The following is a 26,916-nucleotide window of genomic DNA, read 5'->3' as shown; positions in this document are numbered from 1 at the left end:
TGGAATGATCCATTTCATTCCGTTATCCATTCCATTACCTCGTCCATTCCATTCTCTCATCTATTCCATTACCCCATACCAAACAGACCCTTAGTGTTTAATCGAGAATAACTATTATATACATTCCATTTATAATTAGATATCTAATTTGGTTTTTCTTAGGGATCTGTTTCGAAATCATGGCGTTAGTTTCGAAAATTAGGGGGGGGGGGAAGGGGGCATTGCAAAATACTGTAGGCGACAATGAGAATTTTAACGTGTATAGAACACTAAAAAAAGAATATTATAAAACAATAAGGTTTAAATATATTTTATCAATTGTTATTGTTAGGCTGGAGGGTGTGGGGGCTCCATCACCACCACCTCACCATGTATAGCGCCCATATGGGCTCCCATCACCACACCCTCCAAGTGAAGAGGGGGACGCCATGGCTTGGGCTCCATGGTGGTAACTTGTGGTAACGCCAAAGTTGAAGAATTCAGGTGGGGCCCACTAGTTTTAAACCAATCAATTTTTTTTTTAATTTTGTTTAATAGGGACTCCATCCACACCATGTAAATTAAAAGGGGGCTTTATAGATGAGGTGGATCCTAGGTGGACTTCATAAAGCCCCATGGGGCTCCAACCACTCCCTATAGCCTTACGGTGAATTGGTAATTATAACAATCCCTTGCTCATCAAATGGGATAAGTAAGACCTGATTCGACCTGAAGTAATTGTTTGAATTCCAAATCCAATACTTTCATTTTTTATGGAATGATTGATAGAGTAAACTGCAATTTTACCCCCTGGGGTTTAGGCCAATTGGCACTCTGACCCCCTCTAACGAAATAATTGCAATTTTACCCCCCAACGTTGATGTTCTGTCGCAATTTTACCCCCTGCCGTCAGTCAACAGTTATTTGACTGTTATAGGTAGGGGTATTTTGGTAATCTTACCCCATATTTATTATTGTTATTATACTATTATTATTATTATTTATAAAATCAAATTATCATCATCTTCTTCAAATAACCCAGATCCATACACCAGTTCAGTTGTTCAGAGTCCTGTTCGGTTTTTCAGATCCATCATCATCATCTTCAAATAACCTCACAACAATTTCCCTAAATAAACTCACAGATCCATACACCAGTTCAGTTGTTCAGAGCCCTGTTGTTGTTGTTGATGAAATCTCAAATCCTGTTCATATAATCGATGAAATCATGGTTTATTAACAAAATCTCAAATCCTGTTGGAAAATAAGGTTACTTACTTTGAATCTTCAAACATCAATCCACAGGACTGAGGTTAAATCAATCGACAGAATCGATGGTCGCGATTGAAGGATAGAATCAGTGGTTTGTTGGGATGATCGCAGGGTCGGTCATACCGGCAACAGTTGGGTTGTCAAGATTCTTGATAAAGTTGATCTTTTAGTTTGATTTTGGTTATGCTGAAATAGGGTTTTCTTTGTTCTTGTTTAAGATCCTAAAAAGCATGTTCTCATATTACTGTAGGAAAGAGATTGCTTTGGTTTTCGATTCAAGTGAAAGCCAATACTTTAATTGTTGGTTCTGCTAAGGATTCTTGACTGTGCTTTGTCTTAACAATAGGCATTATGAGATCTGCCTCATACCAACCATTGCAATGAATTAGATTTGTTTTCTTTTTTTCACCAGAGTCATTGCATACATAATAATTTACTTGCGAGCAAGCTAGCATATACTTATCTCTTTTGTAATCTGAGTGTTTAATTGGTGAGTACAACAAACTATAGGGGGTAATAAGAAAGGATAATTTAGTCATTTAACACCCGGGGGTAATATTACAGAGTATAACAAACCATAGGGGGTAATATGAAAGGGCAATATAGTCATTTCACATTCCAGTTAACAAATCTGTTAACTTGTTTGACGCCAGGGGGTAATATTGCGACATAACAACAACGTTGGGGGGGGGGGGATTTCAATTATTTCGTTAGAGGGGTCAGAGTGCCGGTTGACCTAAACCACATGGGGTAAAATTACAGTTTACTCTTGATAGTATTTATAGGCTTATAGCAAGACAACACACATGCAGGCTGGCCCAACATATTAAATGAACTACTGAAGTGTGCTCGTGATGGCCCAACATATTAATTGTAGTAAGCTTGTGAATTGTGATGGCCCAATACATTTGTATAAGCAATGGCCAATTCGTTTTGGGAACAACTACAACTAACAAGGGTTGATGTTTAGAAATTGACATATGTCATCATCTTGTAAGGTATACAATAAATAGAAGAACACTATCTCTAAAGTTAAGATAATATATAAGTTTTGGTCATCATGTAATTTTATTCTATCGTCCAAAAATAATCCCCTTAACAATTATAAGTCACCCATATATATTGTAGTTATTGTGTTTTTCTTTTTTGCAATAAAACCTTTTAAGATATTTTCAAAGCTCAACTAATAATTTGATATGATGAGATGTACATGATAATACAAAGAAACTAAGGGTGTGAATTTCTGTCGTGACACATACTTAAAACAAGATATTTGTTTATTTCTCATTGCCTATTCATAATATTTTCATGGATATCTGAAGTAATCATAATGACAGATTGTTTATGGCTCATTGGGGAAAGATTACAAGCAATTGAAAAATAATAATGTCACTATTCCATTGAAATACCCATCCACCGGAGGACGGATAGTAAGCTAGTTATAACAATCCCTTGCTAATCAATAGGAGGTGGTTTTTTTTAATTAAGTTAGGATAAATATTTTTTTTGATTAAATTATAAGATATAAAGAAATGTTGTTAAAAAAGAGTTAACTCTCATTTTTGTCATTGTAGTTTGTCCAATTATGGCAGTTCAGATCAAATTTGTACCATTTCCGTCCCTGATATTCTCGAAACATGTCAGTTCCCTCCAAAAAGAACATGAGTTAACCGTCATTTTCGTCTCAGTGGTTTGTCCAATTATTCGATTCAACCTTAGTTTTTTTTTTTTTTTTTTTTTGATGGAACTGTCATGTTTTAAGAATGTCAGATACGGAAATAGTACAAATTTAAAATTTGGTCTGAACTGTCATAATTGAACAAACCACATCACGAAAACGGCACTTAACTCTAAAAAAAATAGATATTTTTTGTTTTCACTCAACACCATTTATGTAGCTACAACAACAAATGGTAGCAACCAGGAAGGATTCTATCTGAAGAATTTGCGGAAGAATCCCCCCAGTTTGGTATTCTGATTCTCTTCCTAGAAATGCTATCAACAATTACACTTATTTCTTCCAACCTCTGTTTTCATACACCACTACTATCCCTTATTAACACTCACAACTCTTTAAACCAAATCCATAAACCCTTAAACAAACCCATAATTACCCAATATCATCCTTTCCAATGTTATTCAGCAACGTACGAAGATTATCAGACACACCCATCTTGTTCCGATAATTCTACCAACAGTTATGCAGCAGAAATTGGTAATTTGCTTGGTAATTGTACATCGATTAAGGAAGTTAGAAGGTTACATGTTGTTGTTGCAAAAGGTTTTGGAGATTCAAGGGTCTTTCTTGATAACAATTTGATTAGTGTGTATGTGAGAATTGGGCGTCTCACGGATGCACGCAAGGTGTTCGATCAAATGCTTGAGAGAAATGTTGTTTCTTGGACAGCTATGCTTGGTGGGTATTTGAAACACGGCTACGAAGACGAAGGGTTGAGGTTGTTTATGGATTTTGTGGACAGTGGGATTCGCGCGAATTCGAAAACTTTGGTGTGTTGTTTGAATATGTGTAGTGGTAGACTAGATTTTGAACTTGGGAGACAGCTTCATGGTTGGGTGATAAAAGGGAATTTTGGTAATATGATTGTCGAAAGCGCGTTGGTTTATTTTTACGCACAATGTGGTCACCTGGACGAAGCGTTTCGCGTGTTTGATAGGATGCGGGAGTACGATGTTGTGTGTTGGACGACGATAATAACCGCTTGTTCTCAACATGGTAGAACCAAAGACGCGTTCATGTTGTTTTCGAGAATGTTGTCGGATGGATTTGCGCCTAACGAGTTTACGGTTTGTAGTGTTTTGAAAGCTTGTGGAGAAGAAAAGGCGTTGAAATTCGGCAGACAGTTACACGGAACTATCGTTAAAAAGCTGTTTAGAAATGACGTTTTTCTCGGGACTTCATTGGTCGATATGTACGCAAAATGTGGCGTAATGGAAGATTCTCGGATTGTGTTTGATGGAATGAGAAGACGAAACATGGTTACGTGGACGTGTATTATAGCGGGTTACGCACGCAACGGTCGTGGAGAAGAAGCCATTAATCTTTTCAGGGTGATGAAAAGGCGTAAAATATTCGTCAACAAGTTAACGATGGTGAGTATGATTAGGGCGTGCGGGAGTATCAAAGCGTTACAGACAGGCAAAGAGTTACACGCGCAAATACTCAAGAATCACATTGAGGATAACATATACATAGCAAGTACACTTGTATGGTTGTATTGTAAATGCGGATATTACTCATACGCGAATAGTGTGCTCCAACGAATGACTTTTCGAGACGTTGTTTCGTGGACAGCTATGATCTCCGGGTGTGCGCGCTTAGGTCATGAATCCGAAGCTCTCGAGTTTCTAAAAGAAATGGTGGGTGAAGGAGTTATTCCAAACCCGTTCACGTTTTCTTCGGCTTTGAAAGCGTGTGCTAAACTAGAGAACGTTTGGCAAGGGAAGTTGATACATTCATCGGTTACCAAATCGCCTGCTTTGTCGAACGTGTTTGTCGGTAGTGCATTGATCAATATGTATTCGAAGTGTGGGTATGTTGACGAGGCGATTGAGGTTTTCGATAGCATGCCGGAAAAGAATTTGGTTTCATGGAAGGCGATGATTGTTGGGTATGCGAAGAACGGGTTATGTAGAGAGGCTATGAAGCTCATGTATCAAATGGAAGCCGAAGGTATCGAGGTGGATGATTATATACTCGCAACTGTTCTTACCGCCTGTGGTGATTTTGAACGTAGCGATGATGAAGATCCGGCCAGGTATTCATTGCGGTCGGGTGATCAATGATCTCCTTGTTTTTTTGTTAAATGTGTTGTGCCATATATTTGTTATATTTTTTAATTGTAATTCATCAAGGGTAAAGTTTGTACATAGGGTGAAATCATATTCAACCCCTTTGTTATTTTGTTGATTCATTAATGGTTAAGTCTTTAATGGGTCTGATGTTGGGATGGTGTGTTGGTTATTAGCATTATATATGCTGGAATATTTAGTTGAAAATCATTTTTTATACCAACTCAAAACTGAAGCTCATAACAATACAAGTGAAACTGGCTAAATAATACTGAAGGGGTATGGTCCCAGATCTCGCGTCAGTATCGACCGCGAGTGACCATTACCCTTATCAAAACCCCCACCAGCTAACAACCTACTTGTGCCCATGCGAGAACGCGTCGACACAAGGGGTGAATCCAATCTATCTAGTGATGAAGGAGGACTTACATGGAACATGAGAACGGTAGAGTGATGCGACATAGCATCACATCTGATGTATGAAAACGGAAGTATTCACAGCGATGCGGCCTCGCACCGCGTCCAGTGAACACTTCTATCAATACAAGGAAGCTGGATAACAGCAACAGTCACCACAGGCGATGATGCGGCCAACACCGCACCTCGCGTATTTCTTGATCACAAGCAAGAGACGCGATAACATCAGATGTTACCGCAGGCAGCGATGCGGCTAGCACCGCATCCTATACGCTCAACAAGTGGGACTGACACCACAGTGCAAGTGGAACCAATGGCAGTCACCTGTCAGGTCTACGTAAGCGACAAACTGACGTGGCGTCGTCTCCCCGGCCGACATGTCTGACACACCTGCAAAGGTGCAGCATGCCGTCAGTCTATCCTTCCACCTCCTCCTTCACTCCTCGGCTATAAATACCAACCCCAAACCAGGTTTGAGGTATCTCTTCACAACTCTCTCACTACTACTACTATCTTACTTTGCTTCCCAAGCAAACTACTGATTCTCACGCCGGAGAGTGGTAACAAGGAGCACCCCCCACCCCATCCTCCTTGTTACGAGTCACGGTTTGTTTCCTTGTGCAGGAGATCAACCCACCGGTGATCCAGCCAGCGATCCTCGAGAGGAAGGGATTAACCCTTCTTGACGAGACCAGTGAGTTAACCCTGCCCGATTAACCATTGCTTCATCACATACTCATATAGATATAGTCATATTTCAAGCCTTCTAATCTTTTAGTCCATTGGAGTTGGGCCACTCTTAACACTTAACAGTTAACTGGTTTGCAAGCATAGCAATCAATGAGTTGGACCAGGCCCTACAAAAAAGCCCAACAAGAAAGGAAGGAACCCTAAAGAGTAGGGCCGTCTCTGAAAATAACAAAAAATTGGCCCTGTGCGAGATAATAATTTTGGGTCCTATTCGCAAATTCCCATGTATTTTAAACGCATCAATTATTTAATCACTAAAATTTATGTGAGTAATTTAAATAGTTATTTTTAGCTAAGTGTAGTTAGTAATTTATTAATTAAAGGAAAAGATGTAGTAGGCAATAACCACCCCGACAAGAGCTTGTTTGTGTCATCTTTCGATTCAGTATATATTCTAGCTTATACAACGTAAATTCTATACAAAATTAAAAAGATTTGGCTCCCTGAAGGGTTTGGGCCTCGTGTTGTCGCCCACCCCGCACCCCCTCCAAGCCGGCCTTGCTAAAGAGTAACATCCTTACGACTATGTAATGACCTAATCTAATGTGATACACGACACTATATAACGTCATCATTCCTGTATGTATTGTATTTGCTTAAAGATTCACGAATGTATTATCATCTACTTATATGATAAAACTATATGGAGTTTAGGCAAGTAGAAATAGACACTCAAATACAATATATACACGACCAACAAAAAACCCATCTTATGGCTAGGGTAGAAGGAATAGGCCCGGTGTAGGTCAGGACGAGAGGAGCGGAGGTGGAAAGTGATGTTGCGTGGGATGTGGATCACTGAGATGGAGAGAACGATGAAGCACGATGCTCATCCCCAATCGAATTTACCAAAAGAAGAAAATTTGGTGTGCGGTAACAAGAAGCGTAAAGGAAGGATGCACGAGAGCATGAAAACCGCCTACCAGATAACTCTTATACGGAAATAAAAGTAGAAACACAAAATAAAAATAGAAAATTCATTTTTTAATTGTTTTGGAGAATCTAAAGAAGACCCCATCAACAGGCAAACCATACACTATCCAGAAACTTCAACTGCCATTACCAAACAAACAAAACCCCAGAAAACTGAAAAACCTTAAATCCCCAAACTCAAAAATCTCACAACTCAAAAAACTTCAATAATCTTGTCTCCTGTCCATTAACATGTCCATAACCTCACCCCATTTCAAATTCAATCTTTCAATTTCTCAAAACCCCCATCAACCATTTCTACTTACATCACATATCAAATCATCTTCTTCTTCAACAATCTTCAAATCCTCAAGAACAAGAAGATTTCAAACTCCACATCCTTCGTATTCGATAAACCCGAAACTACGTCCAGTTGTCACAAGGGTCAGCAACAGTAGCGGCAGTGGTGGCCCATTTGATGATGCAACTTCACAAAAAGTTTCTGTAAGTTGTTAGATTTGCTTTTGGGTTCATCTTGTTGAATTTAAGTTGTTAGTAATGCGTGGTGTATGGTTGGATTATACAGTTTGAAACTGTGTTGGTCGATTGCTTGGGTGTAAAGTGTTGCACACCAAGTGTTTGTGAAAATGTCACACTCGTTTCATGTGGTGAAAGTATTAGATGGAAATTATAAATTTAACTTTAGTTATGTTGTTATGTAATATAATGTAATGTAATTATCGGGCTGTTATGGGTAGTCCGTAGTAGGGGTGTATACGAGCCGAGCCGATCCAAGCCGGCTCGTTTTTCTTATCGAGCTGAAATGTTAGGCTCGCCAACAGGCTCTTTTTTTGTTTTTTATATTAAGGAGAAAAAGAATGAGAAAAGAAAATAAAAATAGGGTTATTACTATTGTTTTTCTTTGCTATTAAACACTTAAATTGTTTGGTATGGTTTTAAAATATGTAATACTTTTGGGTTATAATTTTTATACATATAAAAATTTAGGCTTAAGTATATTCGAGTTAAATGATCGAGCCACTAGCCAAGCTTGCCTTGGCTCGGGTTCAGCTCATTTACAAACGGAGTCGAGCCGAGCTGGCTTGTTTAAAAATCGAGTCGAATTCGAGTGAGCTTTTTTCGAGCGAGCCATGAGCCGTGGGCTTTTTGAACAGCACTAGTTATGGGTATAAGATGGTGGTTTTGGCGGTTAACAATCAACTGTCGAATGACGGTATCTTAGCGCCAACGCCAGGTTTACCAGCTGTATAAGAATGATTCAGCCTTGTATGTTTGTATTGAATTTTATCAAAAACACATTCTTGTGTTAAGATTCAGTTATTATTATTCACTTTTTCACACACTCTGTTTTCTTGTTTTTCAACATAATCCGCTGCATTAGTCTTTTACTGTTCTTGACATCCATCAAAAAGATTATGTGTTTTTGAATGAGTTTAAATTGGTTAGTAGATAATTCTTAGAAGTTTTACCCTGTGTCTACAAATTAACGAAACAGGATGTGCTCTTAATCGACAGGATTTTGAGGCTAGTAGGTCCGGGGATAGCTATGTCGGCTTGTTTATTAGAATGCTCGGGTTAGACAACGATCCGCTCGACAGAGAACAAGCAGTTGATGCATTATGGAAATACTCTTTGGGCGGAAAAAAGTGTATCGACGAGATTATGAAATTTCGCGGTTCCGTATTCCTCACCATAAATCTTTTGAAATCAGAATCTAGCGTTGCGTGTGAAGCAGCTGCAGGCCTTTTACGGCAGATATCATCAGTTAACATTTACAGAGATTTGGTAGCGGAAAGTGGTGCTATAGAAGAAATCACTAGTCTCCTTACACGACCATCATTGACTTTTGAGGTGTGAAATAGGTTGCCTTAACAATGGTTATCTTTAGGCCTGTATGCGAACTGAACGTTCATGAACAGTTCGTGAACTGTTCGGCGGGATATTCGTTTATTTGACATGAACAATTTTTTTGTTCATTTAATTAAACGAACAAACATGAACAAACGTTTTGTTCGTTCATTTATGTTCATGAACGTCCGTTTATGTTCGTTCATTTGTGTTCTTTTATGTTTGTTTATGTTCATTCCTTTATGTTTGTTCGTTCAAATTTTAAACAAATACATAAGTAGTTATATTTTTATAAATATAAAACATAACATGGCTTTCTAACTACTTATATGGATATAAATAATTAGGAATTGGGCTTTCTAGTAATACAAAACGGGCATTCCAATGGAACATAACGTAATTGATCACCAATTTATATACAAAAAAACTATGCAATTGAATCATGTACATTTAAACCACTAATTTAGATATGTTTTTTTTTTTGATAAATTATGATGTATTAGCCTTTTGTTTTTTTTAATTAAGGTTTAATTTACGTTTATTATATATTTATATGTTTATTTGTGTTCGTTTATGTTTGTTCAATTATGTTCGTTTAAGTTTTTTTGTGTTTGTTTGCGTTCATGAACTTTTCGTTTAGGTTTCAAATGAACGAACATGAACAAACAAATTTTGTTCGATTATATGTTCGTTTTCGTGTCCGTGTTCGGTAAAAGTTAAATGAACGAACACGAACATGCATTTGTCCGTGTTCGCTCGGTTCATTTATAGGCCTAGTTATCTTAACTTGGCGTTGGTTAGGTAAAGGAGCAAAGTTTATGTGTGTTATCGAACTTGTCGGTCGAGGAGAGATTTCGGCTTCAGATTGCGAACTCCGATCTCCTGCTTTTACTTATTAAGTTATTGGATGATGACGAAATGAAAGTTAAGGAGGCTGCCGGTAGTGTTTTGGCTAATTTAGCGTTGAGTGATAGTAATCACAAAACCATGGTTGAAGCAGGCGTTATTCCGCCACTGGTGAGTCTGTTTACACTGTTTAACATTTATGCAGCTTTTGGTTGTACTTAAAGCTTATTTGGTTGTACATGCAGCAACACCTCGTGTTACTGAAGTTCACATGAGGTTTCTTTTTTCTTTTTGAGTAAAATGCCATTTTCGTCCCTGAGGTTTGGCCACTTTTGCGACTTTTGTCCAAAGGTTTTTTTCCGCATCCGGATCCAAAAGATTTGAAATCTTGCCATTTTCATCCACCCAACTAACTCCGTTTGTTTTTTCTGTTAATTTGAAGGGTATTTTAGTATTTTTAACTAAAGTTCAAGTTTATAATGCCTAAGGTACATCATCTCTGTACCTTATGCATTATAAACTTGTACTTTAGCTAAAAGTACTATCCTTCAAGTTAACAGAATAAACAAACGGAGTTAGTTGGGTGGATGAAAATGGCAAGATTTCAAATCTTGTGGATATGGATGCGGAAGGACGAAAGTCGCCAAAGTGGCCAAACCTCAGGGACGAAAATGGCATTTTACTCTTTCTTTTTTTAGGTTTTTGAATTTGCAGTTTTACATTACAGGCAAAATTTCTACGGACCGACACCGAAGCATCTAAAGTCATTAGAAAAGAAGCACAAAGTGCGTTACTGGAACTCGCAAAAGACGACTATTACAAAATCCTTTTAATCGAAGAAGGTTTAGTTGTAGTTCCGTTAGTCGGTGCAGCCGCATACAAATCATTCAAACCATCGTTACACTCATGGCCTTCATTACCTGATGGCTCCGAGCTAAACGTGAAACAGACATCAAAGGGTCCGTCAAGGTTCGGTGCATCGGAATTACTCGTAGGGTTACACGTTGAAGACGATAAAAATACAAAACTAGAAGAAGCAAAAAAGAATGCAATAGTTGGTAGAACACAACAACAGTTTCTCGCACGTATCGGAGCTATAGAATTAGAAGACGGGAGTAATAATAATCAAACGGGAAATCGGAAATTTACGATTTTGCCATGGGTTGACGGTGTAGCGCGTTTGGTTTTGATTCTCGAGTTAGAAGATGAATCGGCTATTGCAAAAGCGGCAGAGGCTATTGCGGATGCTTCAGTTAGTGAGCATATGAGGACTTCGTTTAAGGAAGCGGGTGCCGTCAAGAATCTTGTTCGGCTTCTTGATTATGACAGCGAACCCGTTCGATTAGGCGTTGTTCGCGCTTTAGAAAGGCTTTCAGTCAGGTGGAATCTCTTTCTTTCTCATTAAACTTTTTTTTTGTCAAAGTTTATGGGTATAGTTTCATTTATAAGCGCGTTTTTATTTTGTGTGAATGCAGCAATGATGTTTGCCAGAAAATTCAAGCTGAGGGTGTTTTGAAGCCATTAATAAGATCACTGAAAAATTCGGATGCTTCAGAAAGTTCAACTCATATGGTATAACAAATATTGTATTTAACCTTTATATGCGTTTATTTTGTGGTATTAAATTATTAATGATTCTATGAAAAATGCAGATCCTGAATATTCTTGGCCGGATATTAGATCCCAGCAAAGAAATGAAATCAAAGGTCAGCATCTTGTGATCAGTTATAAACGTTGGGATTTCTACTTTTACTATTTGTTGTTGAAATGCCCAAATCGAAGCAAGTTGGCCGGTTGATATCTAAATGTTTCGATTAAGGTACGGTGTTCCCGGATTAATGGTGTGGTTTGGTACTGGCCTTGTAAACTGAATCGGCTGTTTAACTTCTATTCTATTTTTATCTTTTTTCATTTTTGGAATATCTAGTTATGTATTATTATAATATTGAATCCTAATTATCAATGGAAAATTTTCATAATATACTAATGGTTTCGAATTCTTTTTTTAAATAGTCGGTTCAAGGCGCCCAAACCGAAGCAAGTCGGTTGGTTTGATATCCAAAGGGTTCGGTTTTGGTGGTTTGACGGTTTGGTTTGGAACTTTGAACTAACCGTGTAAACCGAACAAGTTATTTAACTTTTAATATATACTAATGGCTTTGATATAGATAAATCACTGGTTCAAACCGCCAAAACCATAGTTAGCTCCGTTAAACCGGCCAGTCTTGCGGACCCATCCAACCCATCCGGTTTAGTTTTACGTTCCCAGAAACCGTAATGAGTGGTTAGGCCTAGAGTTTTCGTCAAAATTGGCCAAACCAAACCGTGAACACCCATTATTTGTTAGTTTTTTTTAACTTACTTTTCTTGTGCATTTTAACCAGTTTTTTGATGCACCAGTCAATGGATCTAAAAAGGGATGGAACGAAGCTGGAACTTCCAACTCAAATTTGACTTTCAGGTTCGTTTGTTGACCTCAAAAGTCAAAATTATATTTTTGGTGATTTTTCTATTAAATTTTTGAATAATCAGAATTTGTCACATACACAAGCATTTATCTGATTATTACAACTTCAAAGAACAGATGTGTATTCTAACACTATTTGCTACAGCTGGTTGTATTAAATTTTATTATCTTTTTGAAGAAATAAACTAGTGTGTTGATTTTAAATATAACAGCTCGCAAACCATTCAAGAGGGGGACGTATCAGACTCGACGTTTTTAACCCGCCTTATCGAAATCTTGAAAGCTTCTCCTCCAGTTTTGCAAACAAAAGCAGCTTCCATACTTGAATTCTTGACGGCATTCGAGAGTTGCAGAGAGAAAATCATCTCACTTGATATGGAATCGGCTTTAGATTCCGTTTTCAGGCACAAGTTCTTCAATGGTATGACTCTCGATCTTCACTTGCTAAATATAGTTAGGGGTGTGCATCCGGTCGAAACTGGACCGGACTGAAACCGAACCTGGAATTTCTGGAAGAGTAAAAAGCCATTTTTGTCCCTGAGGTTTGGCCAGTTTTGGGACTTTCGTCCAAAAGTTTGTTTTTCCGCATCTGGATCCAAAAGGTTTCAAATCTTGCCATTTTCATCTGGCTATTTAACTCCATCCATTTTTCTCCGTTAAGTCAGGGGTATTTCCATCTTTTTTGTTAACTTAAAGGGCAATTTAGTCTTTTTCACTTCATGTAAAAAGACCAAATACCCCTGAAAAAGACTGAATTGCCCTTTAAGTTAACAAAAAAGACAAAAATACTCCTGACTTAATGGAGAAAAATGGATGGAGTTAACGAGCCGGATGAAAATGGCAAGATTTCAAACCTTTTGGATCGAGATGCGGAAAAACAAACTTTTGGACGAAAGTTGCAAAATTGGCCAAACCTCAGGGACGAAAATGGCATTTTACTCTTTCGGAAAATTAAAATTTAAAATTGAAGACGGACCACTGTAGAGTAGTGGGTCCGTCTCGGTTTTATAGGGCTGGTTTTTGGTCGATTGCGGGTATGCTGGTTTATAGGTCCTACCCGTATGATCCGTATCTTGCTCAACCCTAATTATAATCTTAAATGTACTGAATTGTCAACATTCAGGCAAAGAAGACACGGAATCCGAAACTGATTTTCAGGAAATCGAACTTCAAACCCTAGAAATCGAAGAAGCTGGCCTTGCTGTTTCCGCAACATCTCGTCTACTCACACGTCTGCTCGATTCCGAACATTTCCGAAAAACCATAAACGCATCCCGACTCACCAACGCCCTCCGTAACGTCCTCACCTCGAGAATCCCGCTTCAAAACAAGGATTGGGTTGCCGCGTGTCTCGTCAAACTCAACTCTCTCTCGGGCCCCACCGAACTCGGGTCAGAAAACCCGATTAACACAGAGGTTATCCTCTACGAGACGATCCCGAGACTCATAGAACAAATCAAGGATTCTTACTCGCTTGAAGAACGTGAAACTGCGGTTTTAGAACTTAACCGGATAATCTCTGAAGGGGTTGTGGATTCTACTCGGGCTGTTGCGGCTCAAGGCGGGATTTTTCCGTTGGTGAAGTTGATTGAGGAAGGAAATGACAGAGTGGTTGAAGCCGGTTTGGCGATACTGTATAATCTAAGTATGGATGTCGAGAACCACCCGGCTATTGTGGCGGCAGGGGCGGTGCCGACGCTTAGGAGGATTGTGCTTTCGGAGAGGCCGCAGTGGGTCCGAGCTCTTCATCTGCTTAGAACATTGCCTACTTGAAACAGTTGAAAGAGTTCATGTGTAAACCAAGTAAATTAGAGAGAGTTTTTTTCAGACATTATTTATATACCATATTGAATTATTGGTGGTCTTTACTTTAGCTCCTATGCTTAGTGGTGGAGAATTTGGTATACAATTAAGTTTCATTGGTACCGGTCCAAATACACCGATACTAAAACCAAAGAGAATTTGGTATCAAACACCGTACCGAATGTATTGTTTCAGTACCGGTACAATGCTAGTTTTTCGGTACTTTACAGCTTTGATGTTTTCCTTTTTTTTACCTAATCTTCGTTACCAATTGGTACAAACTATTGTGTAATAAATCGGTTGAAATTTTCATAGAATATGCTAGAATTGAGTAAAATCACTTATCAACATGTGCCAACTGATCTGTTAGAATTGAATAATCAACATGTTTTACAACATGCCAAAAGAAATACATTCCAACTTAATTGTATACAACTGCCATCCCTTGGAAGATATCACAAAAAAAAAAAAAAAAGTCTAGACAAGATGTCCCTAGTGGAGACGCAGGTTCAATTCTCGCTTGGGTCATTTCCGCGAAAAGCTGCAGGGAACCAGAGTTGACGGTAATTTACTCATAAGTCAAGATCCAGCAACTGCTGAAAGGACTATCGGTAGTTTCTTGTTATTTTTAATTTTGCATTACAAAAAAGATGTTATGATATGCAATAGCTTCTTTATCCTACTCCAAAATGGAAACCAGTTATCTTTGTCATTCCTCTTCTTCCATGGATTTCGCACATATTTTTCGAATGAAACTCAATCTTGGCTACAAATGGCTCAGAGGTGAGTTGAGTCCTTGGTTACTGAATTTGAACCATCTACGTTACTTGGACTTGAGCATGAACGCTTTCTCAGGTAACATCCCTGAATTCTTAGAACGTTTGGAATACCTTAGTTCCTCATCATCTAGGAAATCTATCCAAGTTACAATATCTTGATTTTAAAGGTTGTTTCAGAGACAACGCCTATTATCTAGATCATCAGTGTGGTCCGATATCGATATCCCTTCCCTTAAGTTGGTCAATTTCACGTCTCTTAATTCACTCGACCTCTCTTTGAATGACATCAACTCTAGCGTTCCTGTCTGGTTATCAAACCTTACTGGCCAGGGCCTCGTGCATCTAAACCTTCATCATAACGACTTCCATGCTGATTGTATTGGAATGTTAAGCTCTCTTGCTTCCATCGACATATCCCTTTAAAACTACGATACCAAGTCTGTTTTGCAATCTGAGCAGCCTTGTTCGTATCGACATCTCTTTCAATTCCTCCCTTCCAACTTCAGATATTGTTTGCAACTTCCTGCAACGTCAGACCATACTTCCTGAATAGGCTTCAAACACAGACAAATCTTCAGAGGTTAGATCTTTCTAACTCAAGTATCAGGGATACAATACCAGAGTGGTTTGAGAACATCTTGTCTAACATTCATGACTTGGATTTGTCCGATAACCGCCAATAGTAGTAACCCAGCGGATCCTGAAGATGAACTCGAACAAATTTGAGGGATCACTTGCTACTTTTCCATCGAATGTATACTTTTTGGATCTAGGATCCAGGTTTTGGATTTATCACAAAATAAGTTTTCGGGAAGGCTTCCTAGGGAACTTGTATAGGTTGAATGTAATAGATATTTCAAATAACATCTTAACTGGTGTTGTTCCAAGCTCATTGGGTTCCCTAAAATATCTCTACTCATTGCACTTGCAGAACAACAAATTTGAGGGGGATATCCCTGTGCCCTTACAAAACTTGACCGATTTGGTCACCATCGATTTAGGGAACAATCTGTTCACGGGTACAAAACTTATCGGTTTTTACATATAACTTGGAAATAAAATAACCCACGGGTGTTGGATCAGTTCTGTTTAAACATAATGGAAAACATGAATAATACCTGTTACAGCAGACAGGCCAGCAGAGAATCCAGTCAGAGATGCAGCCATTGAGTTCGACATGATTGTCAGGATGATCTGGTTCCTCCTTAGGGTGTAAGTTATGATGGTGATGAAACCGAAAGTAGGGTGATTTCGGTTAGGGGAGAGAGTCACGAATTCTTGATGTTAATGAGGGTTGTGATTGTGTAATGTGTGTAACTGTGTAACCCTTTAACTCTCTAATAAGCCCCTTATTTATACACCCAAGAGGAAACCCAATTAGTTAATAAGGGTAATATGGTCCATCAACAATTACCAACTAATTATTAATAGGTTAATAAATATATTTTGATCTAATATAATATAAATGATTATATAGGCTACAAGATTAAATATTACATTTTATATATTTAATCTCACATTCTCCCACTTAGCCAAGTAATCATTTATCATGAGTATTAGGTAAGCCTGGCCAGGAGTTAACACTCATTTTAGCTTTAAACCAAGAACTATAGCAGAGAAATACAGCCGTTGAATCATCATTCGACTCAGGACCCCCATTAGTCATACTATAGCCTCAATTTAAAACCTAATAGTTACGATCAAAATATGTATAAGCCCTTTAGCGTCTGATTTGTATTTATGTTTGTCTATATGTCATTACACCGGCAGAACATATGTTAGAGACATACAAAATCAAACTGAGGAAATTTTATTAATTAAAACATAAGCTAGTACAATATGCCATTAAACAAGGTCTTTAGTAAGTCCCATATTCGATACATGTTCTTCGAAAACTTTAGGTGGGAGACCTTTAGTCATCGGATCCGCTAGCATATCTTTAGTACTAATATACTCTATACAAAGATTATTTTCCTCAACACGTTCACGTACGAACAAGTACTTTGTATCGAGATATAAACCAGCTCCAGTCGAACTGTTACTGTTCGAGAAACTAACGGCAGCTGAGTTATCACAGTAAAGCTTCAATGGTCTAGAAATGGAATTAACAATTTTGAGTCCAGTGATCAGATTTCTAAGCAACATTCCATGACAGGTTGCGTTGTAAACAGCAATGTATTCTGCCATCATTGTGGAAGTTGTAGTTAACTGTTGTTTATGACTCTTCCATGAGATAGGTCCGCCTGCTAACATAAAGATGTAGCCCGAAGTGGATTTCTTGTCATCTTTGCATTTGGCAAAGTCAGAATCAGAATAACCTACCACTTCTAAGTGATCACTTCTTCTATAAGTCAGTTTATAGTCTTTCGTCCCTTGCAGATATCTGAGGACCTTCTTAGCTGCTTTCCAGTGATCTAGGCCAGGATTAGTCTGATAACGGCCTAGCATTCCAGCAATATAAGCGATATCTGGGCGAGTACAGACTTGAGCATACATCAGGCTCCCGACTACTGACGCGTAAGGTATCTGGCTCATTTGCTCCTTTTCAACCTCTGTTGTCGGACACTGGAATGAACCGAAAACATCTCCCTTAACTACTGGAGCGACGGAGGGTTTGCACTGTTGCATGTTGTAACGTGTAAGGACACGATCTATGTAAGTCTTTTGAGACAATCCTAAGATCCCTTTGTGTCTATCTCGGTGAATTTCGATGCCAATGACGTAAGAAGCATCTCCGAGATCCTTCATGTCGAAGTTATGCGAGAGTAACCGCTTCGACTCATGCAACATGTCTAAACTATTACTTGCCAATAGAATATCATCTACGTAAAGGACAAGTATAGTAAAGTTACTCCCACTCATCTTGAGGTAGGTGCATTGATCCACTTGATTCTTCATAAAACCTTGCCTCTTCATGACTTCATCAAACTTGAGATACCATTGACGTGATGCTTGTTTTAACCCATAAATGGATTTCTTCAACTTACAGACTAGATGCTCCTGACCTTCAGGTTTAAAGCCTTCAGGTTGTTTCATGTAAACATCTTCGTCTAAGTCCCCGTTAAGGAAAGCAGTTTTGACGTCCATCTGATGCAGCTCTAAATCAAAATGAGCTACTAGGGCCATGACGATCCTTAATGAATCTTTACGAGAGACAGGTGAAAACGTCTCTTGATAATCAATTCCCTCTTTCTGAGTGTAGCCCTTTGCAACCAATCTCGCTTTATAGCGTTCAACGTTCCCATTCGGATCCAGTTTTGTTTTGAACACCCATTTACAACCTACAGGTTTTACACCGTTGGGTAATTCTACCAAATCCCAAACGTCATTTTTCTTCATGGATTCAAGCTCATCAATCATTGCTTTGTTCCATTCAGAAGACTGATCACTGCTAATGGCTTCATTATAAGAGATAGGATCATTGAGCTTTCCAGCATCCATTTCAGTCAGGTAGGTAATATAATCATCCCAATTAGTAGGCCGTTTTTGCCTAGATGACCTCCTGAGCTGATTTTCGGGTTGAGCGTTGTCTTGGTTTTGAGCGTTTGATGTGCCTTCGTTATGAGGTATAATGAGTTCTGGTTGTGGAGTTGGAGTTTGTGCAGTGGCTTCAGGTGCAGTTGCATGTGGTACAAGAGGAGTAAACGGAGTAATGGTAAGCGACGAGTCTCTCCCCCCCGCGTCTTGTACTTCTTGCAATTCTTCGTAAGGGTTAGTACTGCTCCCACTGACCTTGAAATCCTCCAGGAACGCAGCACGCTTGGTTTCAACAATACGGGTGACATGGGAAGGACAATAGAAACGATAACCCTTTGAATGATCAGGATACCCGATAAAGAAGCAGGTAACTGTTTTAGGGTCAAGTTTCCTTAGGAAAGGATTATATAATTTTGCTTCAGCAATGCAGCCCCATACTTTCATATATTTAAGACTCGGTTTCCTTCCTGTCCAAAGTTCATAAGGAGTTTTAGGGACAGACTTAGAAGGAACTCTATTGAGTATATGAACAGCTGCTTTTAATGCTTCAGTCCAGAGGAATAATGGTAAATTAGTGTTGGCTAACATACTGCGCACCATGTTCATAAGGGTACGATTTCTTCGTTCAGCGACACCATTCTGCTGAGGTGTACCAGGCATGGTGTATTGGTTCACAATCCCCTGGCCCTTACAAAACTCATAAAATGGACCAGGAGCTTGACCCACATCAGTATGTCTTCCATAATATTCACCGCCTCTGTCTGATCTCACAACTTTAATCTGACGATCTAATTGCTTTTCAACTTCAGCTTTATAATCTTTAAAAGTTGTAAGAGATTCAGACTTTTCCTTTATAAGATACAAGTACATGTAACGAGAATAATCATCAATGAAAGTGATAAATGAAGTATGTCCTGTGATGCCAGCGATTTGATAGGGACCACTAATGTCAGTGTGAATGAGTTCTAATAAATTAGAGCTCCTAGTGGCACCTTTCTTATTCGCTGATGTCATTTTGCCTTTAAGACATTTGACACATGTTCCAAAATCAGTGAAATCGAGAGGAGGTAAGACTTCATCCTTTACGAGACGATTTAATCGTTCTCTTGAGATGTGGCCTAAACGTTGATGCCACAACATAGATGAAGTCTCTAAGTCCCGAATTTGTTTCTTTTCCATCTTTGTGAGTGATTCATTAATATTATATGACAACAAAGATTTGGAAAAATTATCATCTAGTTCTAATCTATAGAGACCACCATCCAGAATGCCAGTACCATAAACAACGGAATCATAGAGAATAGAGAGTTTGCGATGACCATGAGAAACGACAAAACCGTCCATGTCTAACTTTGGTCCTGATACAAGGTTCCGAGTTACCTCAGGAACATATAAGGTATCATAAAGTTTAATACATAAACCAGTTTTCAAAAATAATTGTAATGTTCCTATGGCCTTCACTTCTAATTCCCGATCATCCCCAACTTTAAGTGTTCTTTGGTTTCTTCCCAGCTTCCGGATTGTAAGGAATCCCTGAAGTGAATTGGTTACATGAACCATAGAACCAGAATCAAACCACCAAGAATTAGCAGGAACATTTAAATTAAAGGACTCAAGTATCATGAAAAAATCGTTACCTTTCTTAGCCAGCCACTCCTTAAAGTCAGGGCATTCCTTTTGCTTATGTCCTGTTTTCTTACAGAACTTGCAATAGGGTTTGCCTAAGGAGTTCTTAGAGCTGGAAGGTGTACTTGAATTAGGATTTGGATTTGGCTTTTGAACCTTAGAAGCATCCTTTCTATGATAAGAGTTCTTCCTCTTCTTTGAGCTGGAAGTGGTGAAGTTAGCAACATCAGTTGTGCGATCCATCTTCATACGCTCTTCCTCCTGCACGCACATAGCGATCAGCTCACTCATCGTCCATTTGTCCTTCTGAGTGTTGTAATTGATCTTGAAAGCTTCATAGGACGAAGGAAGCGAAGTGATGATGAAGTGAACGAGAAAACCATCACTGATTTCCATCTCTAGGCCCTTCAGCTTATTGGCCATATCATGCATCATCATGATGTGTTCGCGAATGCCGCTCCTCCCATCATACTTAGTTGTCACCAGCTTGAGGATAAGAGTGCTAGCGTGTGCTTTTGATGTTCCCTTGAATTGATCCTCCACAGAAGCCAGATAGGTTTTAGCATTTTCAGAATCAGGAATGGCCCCTCTGATTGAGTTATGAATGGATTGCTTCATGAACATGAGAGACATGCGGTTACACCTAGTCCATTTATCATGGACTATCTGCTCAGCAGCAGTACTGGTGGCGGTAAGGTCCGCTGGCTTATTCTCTCTTAGAGCATAATCAAAGTCTAGCAATCCTAGAGTAAGCATGAGGGCATCCTTCCATTCAGCAAAGTTATCACCAGTCAAAGGTGGAATCCCGCAATTGGGTGCTGGTAGTGGAAATAAGATGAGCAAGTTATGATACAAAAGAAGAAATCCTAATGTGATCTAATGGGCTTGTTACACTAAGGCAGGCATAAATAATGACCATTATAATTATGAAGCTGTGATAATGTCCATTACTAACATCAAAATAATAGACTTAGTAAAAATTCTACTTAAACGAAGACAAATCAGCTTTGGCCAGAAGTGTAATCATTTAAGTATGTGTGCAAAGCAATCGTGACAAATCAGCTTTGGCCAGAAATGAGACAATCACTTTAGTTATGCACTTGTCAAGCATGCTAAACATAAATGAATTAAATCAGCTTTGGCCAGAATTAAGACATTTCAGGTTTGTAATGCATACTTAACATAGCCTTTTATAATACTTGAACAATAAATAGATGTATTAAATCAGCTTTGGCCAGAATTAATACATCAGAAGCTCATCCAAGTTAAGCTATTTTGGTTTTGTAAAAAGTTATCTGATTCTGATTAATGAATTAAGTATTGACAAAACCAAGTATTTAATAGCAAACCACCTGTTAGCGCGGATCGAACTAACAGCTTAATAGCAAAAATTTTTAGTTCACTTTTAAACAGCTTAAGTTTTGAGATTTCGAGTCATGGTCTCGAGTCGCAACCTTAGTCTCGAGTCGCAATCTTAGTCTCGAGTTGTGCTGTTATGGTTTCGAGTCGCAACCTTAGTCTCGAGTCGCAATCTTAGTCTCGAGTTGTGCTGTTATGGTTTCGAGTCGCAACCTTAGTCTCGACTAATCACGTTATGGTTGCGAGTCGCAACCTTAGTTTCGACTAATCACGTTATGGTTGCGAGTCGCAATCTCATGGTTGCGAGTAGCAACCTCATGGTTGCGATAAATCACGTTATGGTTGCGAGTAGCAACCTCATGGTTGCGAGTAGCAACCTCATGGTTGCGAGTAGCAACCTCATGGTTGCGAGTAGCAACCTCATGGTTGCGAGTAGCAACCTCATGGTTGCGAGTAGCAACCTCGTTAACAGCTGTTTTGTGATAATAACTGAAAACTCGAAATTTAAGGGATTGTGGGATAATGTTTCCTGTTTTAATGCTGATCTAAACTTATCAAAATATTTCGAAAATAATAACTGATATCTCTTTAACAGTTTTCGGAATTTTATTAGATAAAAATAAGATCAAAAACAGGAAAAACACCCACTAATCTAAATTATATTCCAAATCTTAGGGAATTTTCGAGTTTTCTTAGAACATTATGATGAACCCTAACAAAATAAGAACATAATCTAGAAATCCGAAACCTGATTTTAATGGTTTTGTAAGGGATTTCGTGATAATAAGTTTAATCTTTATAATTTCGAGTCGGTTTATCAATTAACAGTTTCCGAAAACAGGGATTTCGGTCACAAACAACCCGAAAACAGTTTTTGATTTTAAGGCTTAAAAAACTTCCGTTTTCCAGATTTTGATCCAAGAATAATGGATACGAAAACAGAACTGGTTTATCAACATATGCTCTGATACCACATGTTGGATCAGTTCTGTTTAAACATAATGGAAAACATGAATAATACCTGTTACAGCAGACAGGCCAGCAGAGAATCCAGTCAGAGATGCAGCCATTGAGTTCGACATGATTGTCAGGATGATCTGGTTCCTCCTTAGGGTGTAAGTTATGATGGTGATGAAACCGAAAGTAGGGTGATTTCGGTTAGGGGAGAGAGTCACGAATTCTTGATGTTAATGAGGGTTGTGATTGTGTAATGTGTGTAACTGTGTAACCCTTTAACTCTCTAATAAGCCCCTTATTTATACACCCAAGAGGAAACCCAATTAGTTAATAAGGGTAATATGGTCCATCAACAATTACCAACTAATTATTAATAGGTTAATAAATATATTTTGATCTAATATAATATAAATGATTATATAGGCTACAAGATTAAATATTACATTTTATATATTTAATCTCACAACGGGTACTTAAAGTACTAGTTTACAACAAATATAAAGAGCTTTCATCGATTTTATTCAATCTTTGTCTCTTTATAAACACCATTGCAATTAAAACATGCCCCTTTTGAGGTCATACACACCATCCATCGCTCGTTGCTGATGAGGTTCATCAATCTTCATGACAACACTTATAATGTTTTAACTTTTATTATTTATATAAACTGTAGGTTCGGTTTACATATCCAATTCCAAATTCCAACCATCGGCCAACCGCCCAACCCCCAAACTATCAAATCGCCAACTGAACTGTACACCCATCACACCACCTGACCTACTTCAATCAAGATTGTTTGGCTAGTTTCAACGGTTTATAAACACCCACACTACCAACAATACTAAGATGCTTAAAACAAGGACTAATTAGTCATTACTTTAAACAATTGGACTTGCTTGTAACTTTCTCAAGATAACATATCTTCCTCACTTCCATTACCGTTATGTTTGTTGCAGAAGAGCAAAAACGAAACAGAGAGAGATGTTAGGGTTAGGGTTTACTTCAGTCTCCATTAACAGAGCTCCAATTCTATCATCTCTTTCAGACCGGAGTAATCCTGATACTAAACCCCAACCTCGCCCGAAAAACGTCGCCACTCCACTGCAACCGCCGTCTGTTCCCGCCGGAAAGCAACAAACAGGGAAGAAACCCTCAGTTGCTGAAGTTGAACGAGCTATTGGAGCCGGTATATACAAAGACCGTGATCTCAACAGGCAAGTTTCATCACCTAATGTTTGTGGATTTACTAATTCTGATTTTCTAGGGTTTCAATTTGTTCGTGATTCGAAATTGTGCTAAATTATGCGATTGATTTCAATTTGAATGGTTCTGTTAGATATTTAGCGTGTAGATTATGAGATTAGGGTTTGTGAATTACAACTTCTGATTATTTAGAGTTTTGAATTTTTAGTAAATTTGTGATTGTTTTCAATATGAATGGTTTATTAAATGTTTAGCAGGTAGATAATGATTATTAGGTTTTTTGAATTTCTTACCTCATGTTGTGAAATTGAATTAGCAGGGAGTCTGAGCAGGAAAAGACTCTGTTTGATAAAATATTGTCAAATTCGATTGGTACGACGGAAGGAGATGTGGAGAAGAAGCTGAGAGAGACTGGTGAATGGCTTATTGATCAAACTGAAGGTCCATCTGGATCTGGTTCACCTGGTAAACTAGCTAATCATTTATGTTTTCTGTAATTACTTCAAATTTGCAGAATTTGAATAGCTTGAATAGTTACATTATTATTTTGCTGATGATTGATTTGCAGGGAAGAATATTCTGAAGGTGGTGTTTTTGTGGATTCTTCCTGTGTGGATTCTGTCATTTCTTGTGGCTTCTGGTATCGTAAAGATACCATTCGTCAATCTTGATGATTTAATCTTGTGAACCAAAGGCTGCATGATTGATTTCCGATGTGCTTCCTTTTGTGGATTAACTGTACATACGACATAGTACACAACTACATTGTTTCTGTATAATGCATACACGAAATGGTAAATTTATTCATCTTATTATGTGACATGACACAATACTCACTCATTGATTCTGGCATGGTGGTCTGGTCTCTTCATGTCGGGCACACCGAACTACGAACAACGTGGATGGTTGCGGGGTATTTTCCACCGGCGTGGAAGAGTTTGATGTGGCGACGTGACACGATTTGGTTGGGTGTGGGTTATAGCCTTTGCCCCGATGAGTTACTTTTTTTTTATTTAAAAAAAAAATATAACTTCTCCTATGTTATCAAAACCAATTCTATCATTTTTACCTTATAAAAACTCTCTTTTCATTTCATTCTCTTCAAAAATATAAAAAAATGGCAGTGATTCCATGGACCGAAGAAGAGGCATTGCGTTGTGTGAATCTTGGGTCAAAGCGCGTACCCACTATACGCCTCGTGATCGCTTAGGTCCGTTTTGGGGACGTATTTTCCAACAATTTTGTATTCATAGGGGTGACATCACCCGAATCGTGGATGTGCTTTCTTCGCGTTTCAGGACTATTCATTTGGATAGTTTAAGATTTGAGGCGGTGCACAACGTTGTAAAAAATGACGGTGGTGACCTTTCAAAAGATGACGTCATACAAGTTGCCCTCGTCTACTACTGAAACAAGTACAATTGTGACTTCAAACACATTTCTGTGTGGCAGATAATTAGATTTTTTTTTTTTTGTTTAATTATGTTTAGGTTTAACATTTAATTTTAATTATGTAATGTTTGTTTAGTTTATTTCGCGTGTTTTTTTAGTTTCGTCTTTTTAGCTTATGTAATGTTTTAATTTTTAAATTATGTAATTTTTTATTAATGTCATTTCTTTAATTAGTATTAATGTTTTTTTTCTAAATTTAATAGATTTTCTATAATTTTTAAATATTAATTAATAATAAAAAGTGTGTGTCAAGTGTTGCACCACGCTACCCTTTCACACGCGTCTCACTCATTCCTTTTTGCGTCACACCACTTTTCTAACATATGCTAACGTGACTACCACATGTTGCATAACATCCACTTTTCATGCCTTCAGCTTCATATATGTAAAAGCTCTTTGAAAACAGGTATATTTTAAAATTGTTAAAGAAAAGTATTGTGAAACTTAATTAACAATTTTTATTTTATATATTAGATTTATGGCTTCGACGAATCCAGGTCACAATCTGCTTGAAATAATGTAATGCTTTAATACAAACTATTTAAATCATTATTTATACACACATGTGTATGTCATATGGGTTTTCTAAAAGGAAAATGAAATAAAAAAATGGGTCCATTCATTGTCCTTTACCCGGAATTCTTATGTATTATACTGGCACACTTCCATAACCTCCTTCCTCAAAATTCGTTTAATCAAAAGTCAAAAATCGATGACAATGTTTTGTTGGTATGACAAGGAAGCGGTTGTAAGGTCATCTTGGACAGAGTTAACTGATCTATAGGGTTATTTGGATGATCTATAAGGACTAGGGATGAGCAAGTGATACCGGATGTAACGCCCTGCGTTTTCAAACTTCCTACATTTAGAAACCTTACGTGAAATTCTATCTTTGGAAATCTTGTGTTCTTATAACCATTCTTTCATCGTAATCGTTGTAAAATACGGAACTTGCTTCGTAAATAAAACTTGTACATTACACTTTTTACCTAGTTAAATCATGTTTTATTTCATATTTCACCTTGTTACAAGTTAGGGGAAAGATTGTTGCATATTATTACACAACTTAATTAACAAAATTACTCATTATAATGTTTTAAAAAAATAAAAAAAATAAAGAAATATGGCAGCCCAATTCAGCAAAATTCAGCCCCATATAGTTGGGTTTTGTAGGCTAGTTTCAAGGTGTAACCCCTTCTAAACACTTTCAAAGCCCAACCCATTGAAACCCTAATCCTTCCCCCTATAAATACCACTTATAACCAGCCTCCCTACCACTTTTGCAACCCTAAAAACTCACAAAACATCCACCAAACCGTAGCTGAAAGCAAGGGTTCGAGTAGATTAACACCCCTTCACGAAAATGAGCATAACTCACTCAATTCTTATCCGATTCACTCGATTCTTTTTCCTACTTGCTTGTATAATCATGGGGTTCGATTCCTAGACTTCTCCTTGGAGAAATCAGACCTGGAAATGCCCCGAAATAGTCCATAAACTTTCTGTTTGTTTTTATGTTCATCAAAAACTTGTTTAAACCTATGCAACTTGTGTCCAACACATCTCATACCTATGTCCTAATGCTTACAACTTATCCCATGGTTGGTTAAGCTTAAAAACAAGGTTGAGACATTTAAAATCAGAGGATTAAACCTCATAAACTTGGTGTTTTGTTTAGGGTTTTTAACCCACAAGTCATGTCAAACTTTGTCTTTGATACATGAGTGATTATGGAACAACTTGGGTTGTCCAAACATACAATCCTCACATGATTTGATGATTTCTCTTAGTTAGTGTGTATATTTCTTATTCTTTATTGTATGTTCATGACCCTCCTTGGTTGTTTTTTTTACATCAAGTGTAGTGGTGAACACATAGAGGTGCCTAAATGGAAGACTTGATCTTCCTACCTCCTACATGACTTCTATGACATTTAGA

The 26,916-nt window shown here is 38.0% G+C and overlaps 3 protein-coding genes across 3 annotated transcripts; all 3 read left to right on the top strand.

The window, feature by feature from the left end:
• Positions 1-3,146: 3,146 nt before the first annotated feature.
• LOC110894426 (pentatricopeptide repeat-containing protein At4g18520, chloroplastic) lies at positions 3,147-5,211 on the top strand. Its single transcript, XM_022141656.2, has one exon. It carries the CDS (start codon positions 3,244-3,246, stop codon positions 5,053-5,055), a length of 1,812 nt encoding a protein of 603 aa, XP_021997348.1. The 5' UTR covers positions 3,147-3,243; the 3' UTR covers positions 5,056-5,211.
• A 2,032-nt stretch (positions 5,212-7,243) lies between these two features.
• LOC110894427 lies at positions 7,244-14,247 on the top strand. Its single transcript, XM_022141657.2, has 9 exons — positions 7,244-7,644; positions 8,677-9,012; positions 9,811-10,026; positions 10,583-11,235; positions 11,331-11,427; positions 11,508-11,561; positions 12,240-12,316; positions 12,535-12,743; positions 13,446-14,247. The coding sequence occupies exons 1-9, from the start codon at positions 7,393-7,395 to the stop codon at positions 14,093-14,095; spliced, it is 2,544 nt and encodes an 847-aa protein (XP_021997349.1). The 5' UTR covers positions 7,244-7,392; the 3' UTR covers positions 14,096-14,247.
• Positions 14,248-23,218: 8,971 nt separating this feature from the next.
• On the top strand, positions 23,219-24,366 carry LOC110894428 (probable NAD(P)H dehydrogenase subunit CRR3, chloroplastic). The gene is made up of 3 exons (XM_022141658.2): positions 23,219-23,537; positions 23,846-23,991; positions 24,095-24,366. The coding sequence occupies exons 1-3, from the start codon at positions 23,305-23,307 to the stop codon at positions 24,211-24,213; spliced, it is 498 nt and encodes a 165-aa protein (XP_021997350.1). The 5' UTR covers positions 23,219-23,304; the 3' UTR covers positions 24,214-24,366.
• Positions 24,367-26,916: the final 2,550 nt, after the last annotated feature.

The sequence above is a fragment of the Helianthus annuus genome, chromosome 12, assembly GCF_002127325.2.
Source record: "Helianthus annuus cultivar XRQ/B chromosome 12, HanXRQr2.0-SUNRISE, whole genome shotgun sequence".
NCBI lineage: Eukaryota > Viridiplantae > Streptophyta > Magnoliopsida > Asterales > Asteraceae > Helianthus > Helianthus annuus.
The sequence above is the reverse complement of the archived record's forward strand: the minus strand, read 5'-3'. Positions and strand labels throughout refer to the sequence as shown.

Bases quoted from the DNA above. Each gene is read 5' to 3' on its own strand.
- LOC110894426 (XM_022141656.2), top strand. From the start codon at position 3,244: ATGCTATCAACAATTACACTTATTTCTTCCAACCTCTGTTTTCATACA.
- LOC110894427 (XM_022141657.2), top strand. From the start codon at position 7,393: ATGTCCATAACCTCACCCCATTTCAAATTCAATCTTTCAATTTCTCAA. The intron at 9,013-9,810 runs GTGTGAAATAGG...GGCGTTGGTTAG, and splicing joins GACCATCATTGACTTTTGAG to GTAAAGGAGCAAAGTTTATG. The intron at 10,027-10,582 runs GTGAGTCTGTTT...TTTACATTACAG, and splicing joins CAGGCGTTATTCCGCCACTG to GCAAAATTTCTACGGACCGA.
- LOC110894428 (XM_022141658.2), top strand. From the start codon at position 23,305: ATGTTAGGGTTAGGGTTTACTTCAGTCTCCATTAACAGAGCTCCAATT. The intron at 23,538-23,845 runs GCAAGTTTCATC...TTGAATTAGCAG, and splicing joins AAAGACCGTGATCTCAACAG to GGAGTCTGAGCAGGAAAAGA. The intron at 23,992-24,094 runs GTAAACTAGCTA...ATTGATTTGCAG, and splicing joins ATCTGGATCTGGTTCACCTG to GGAAGAATATTCTGAAGGTG.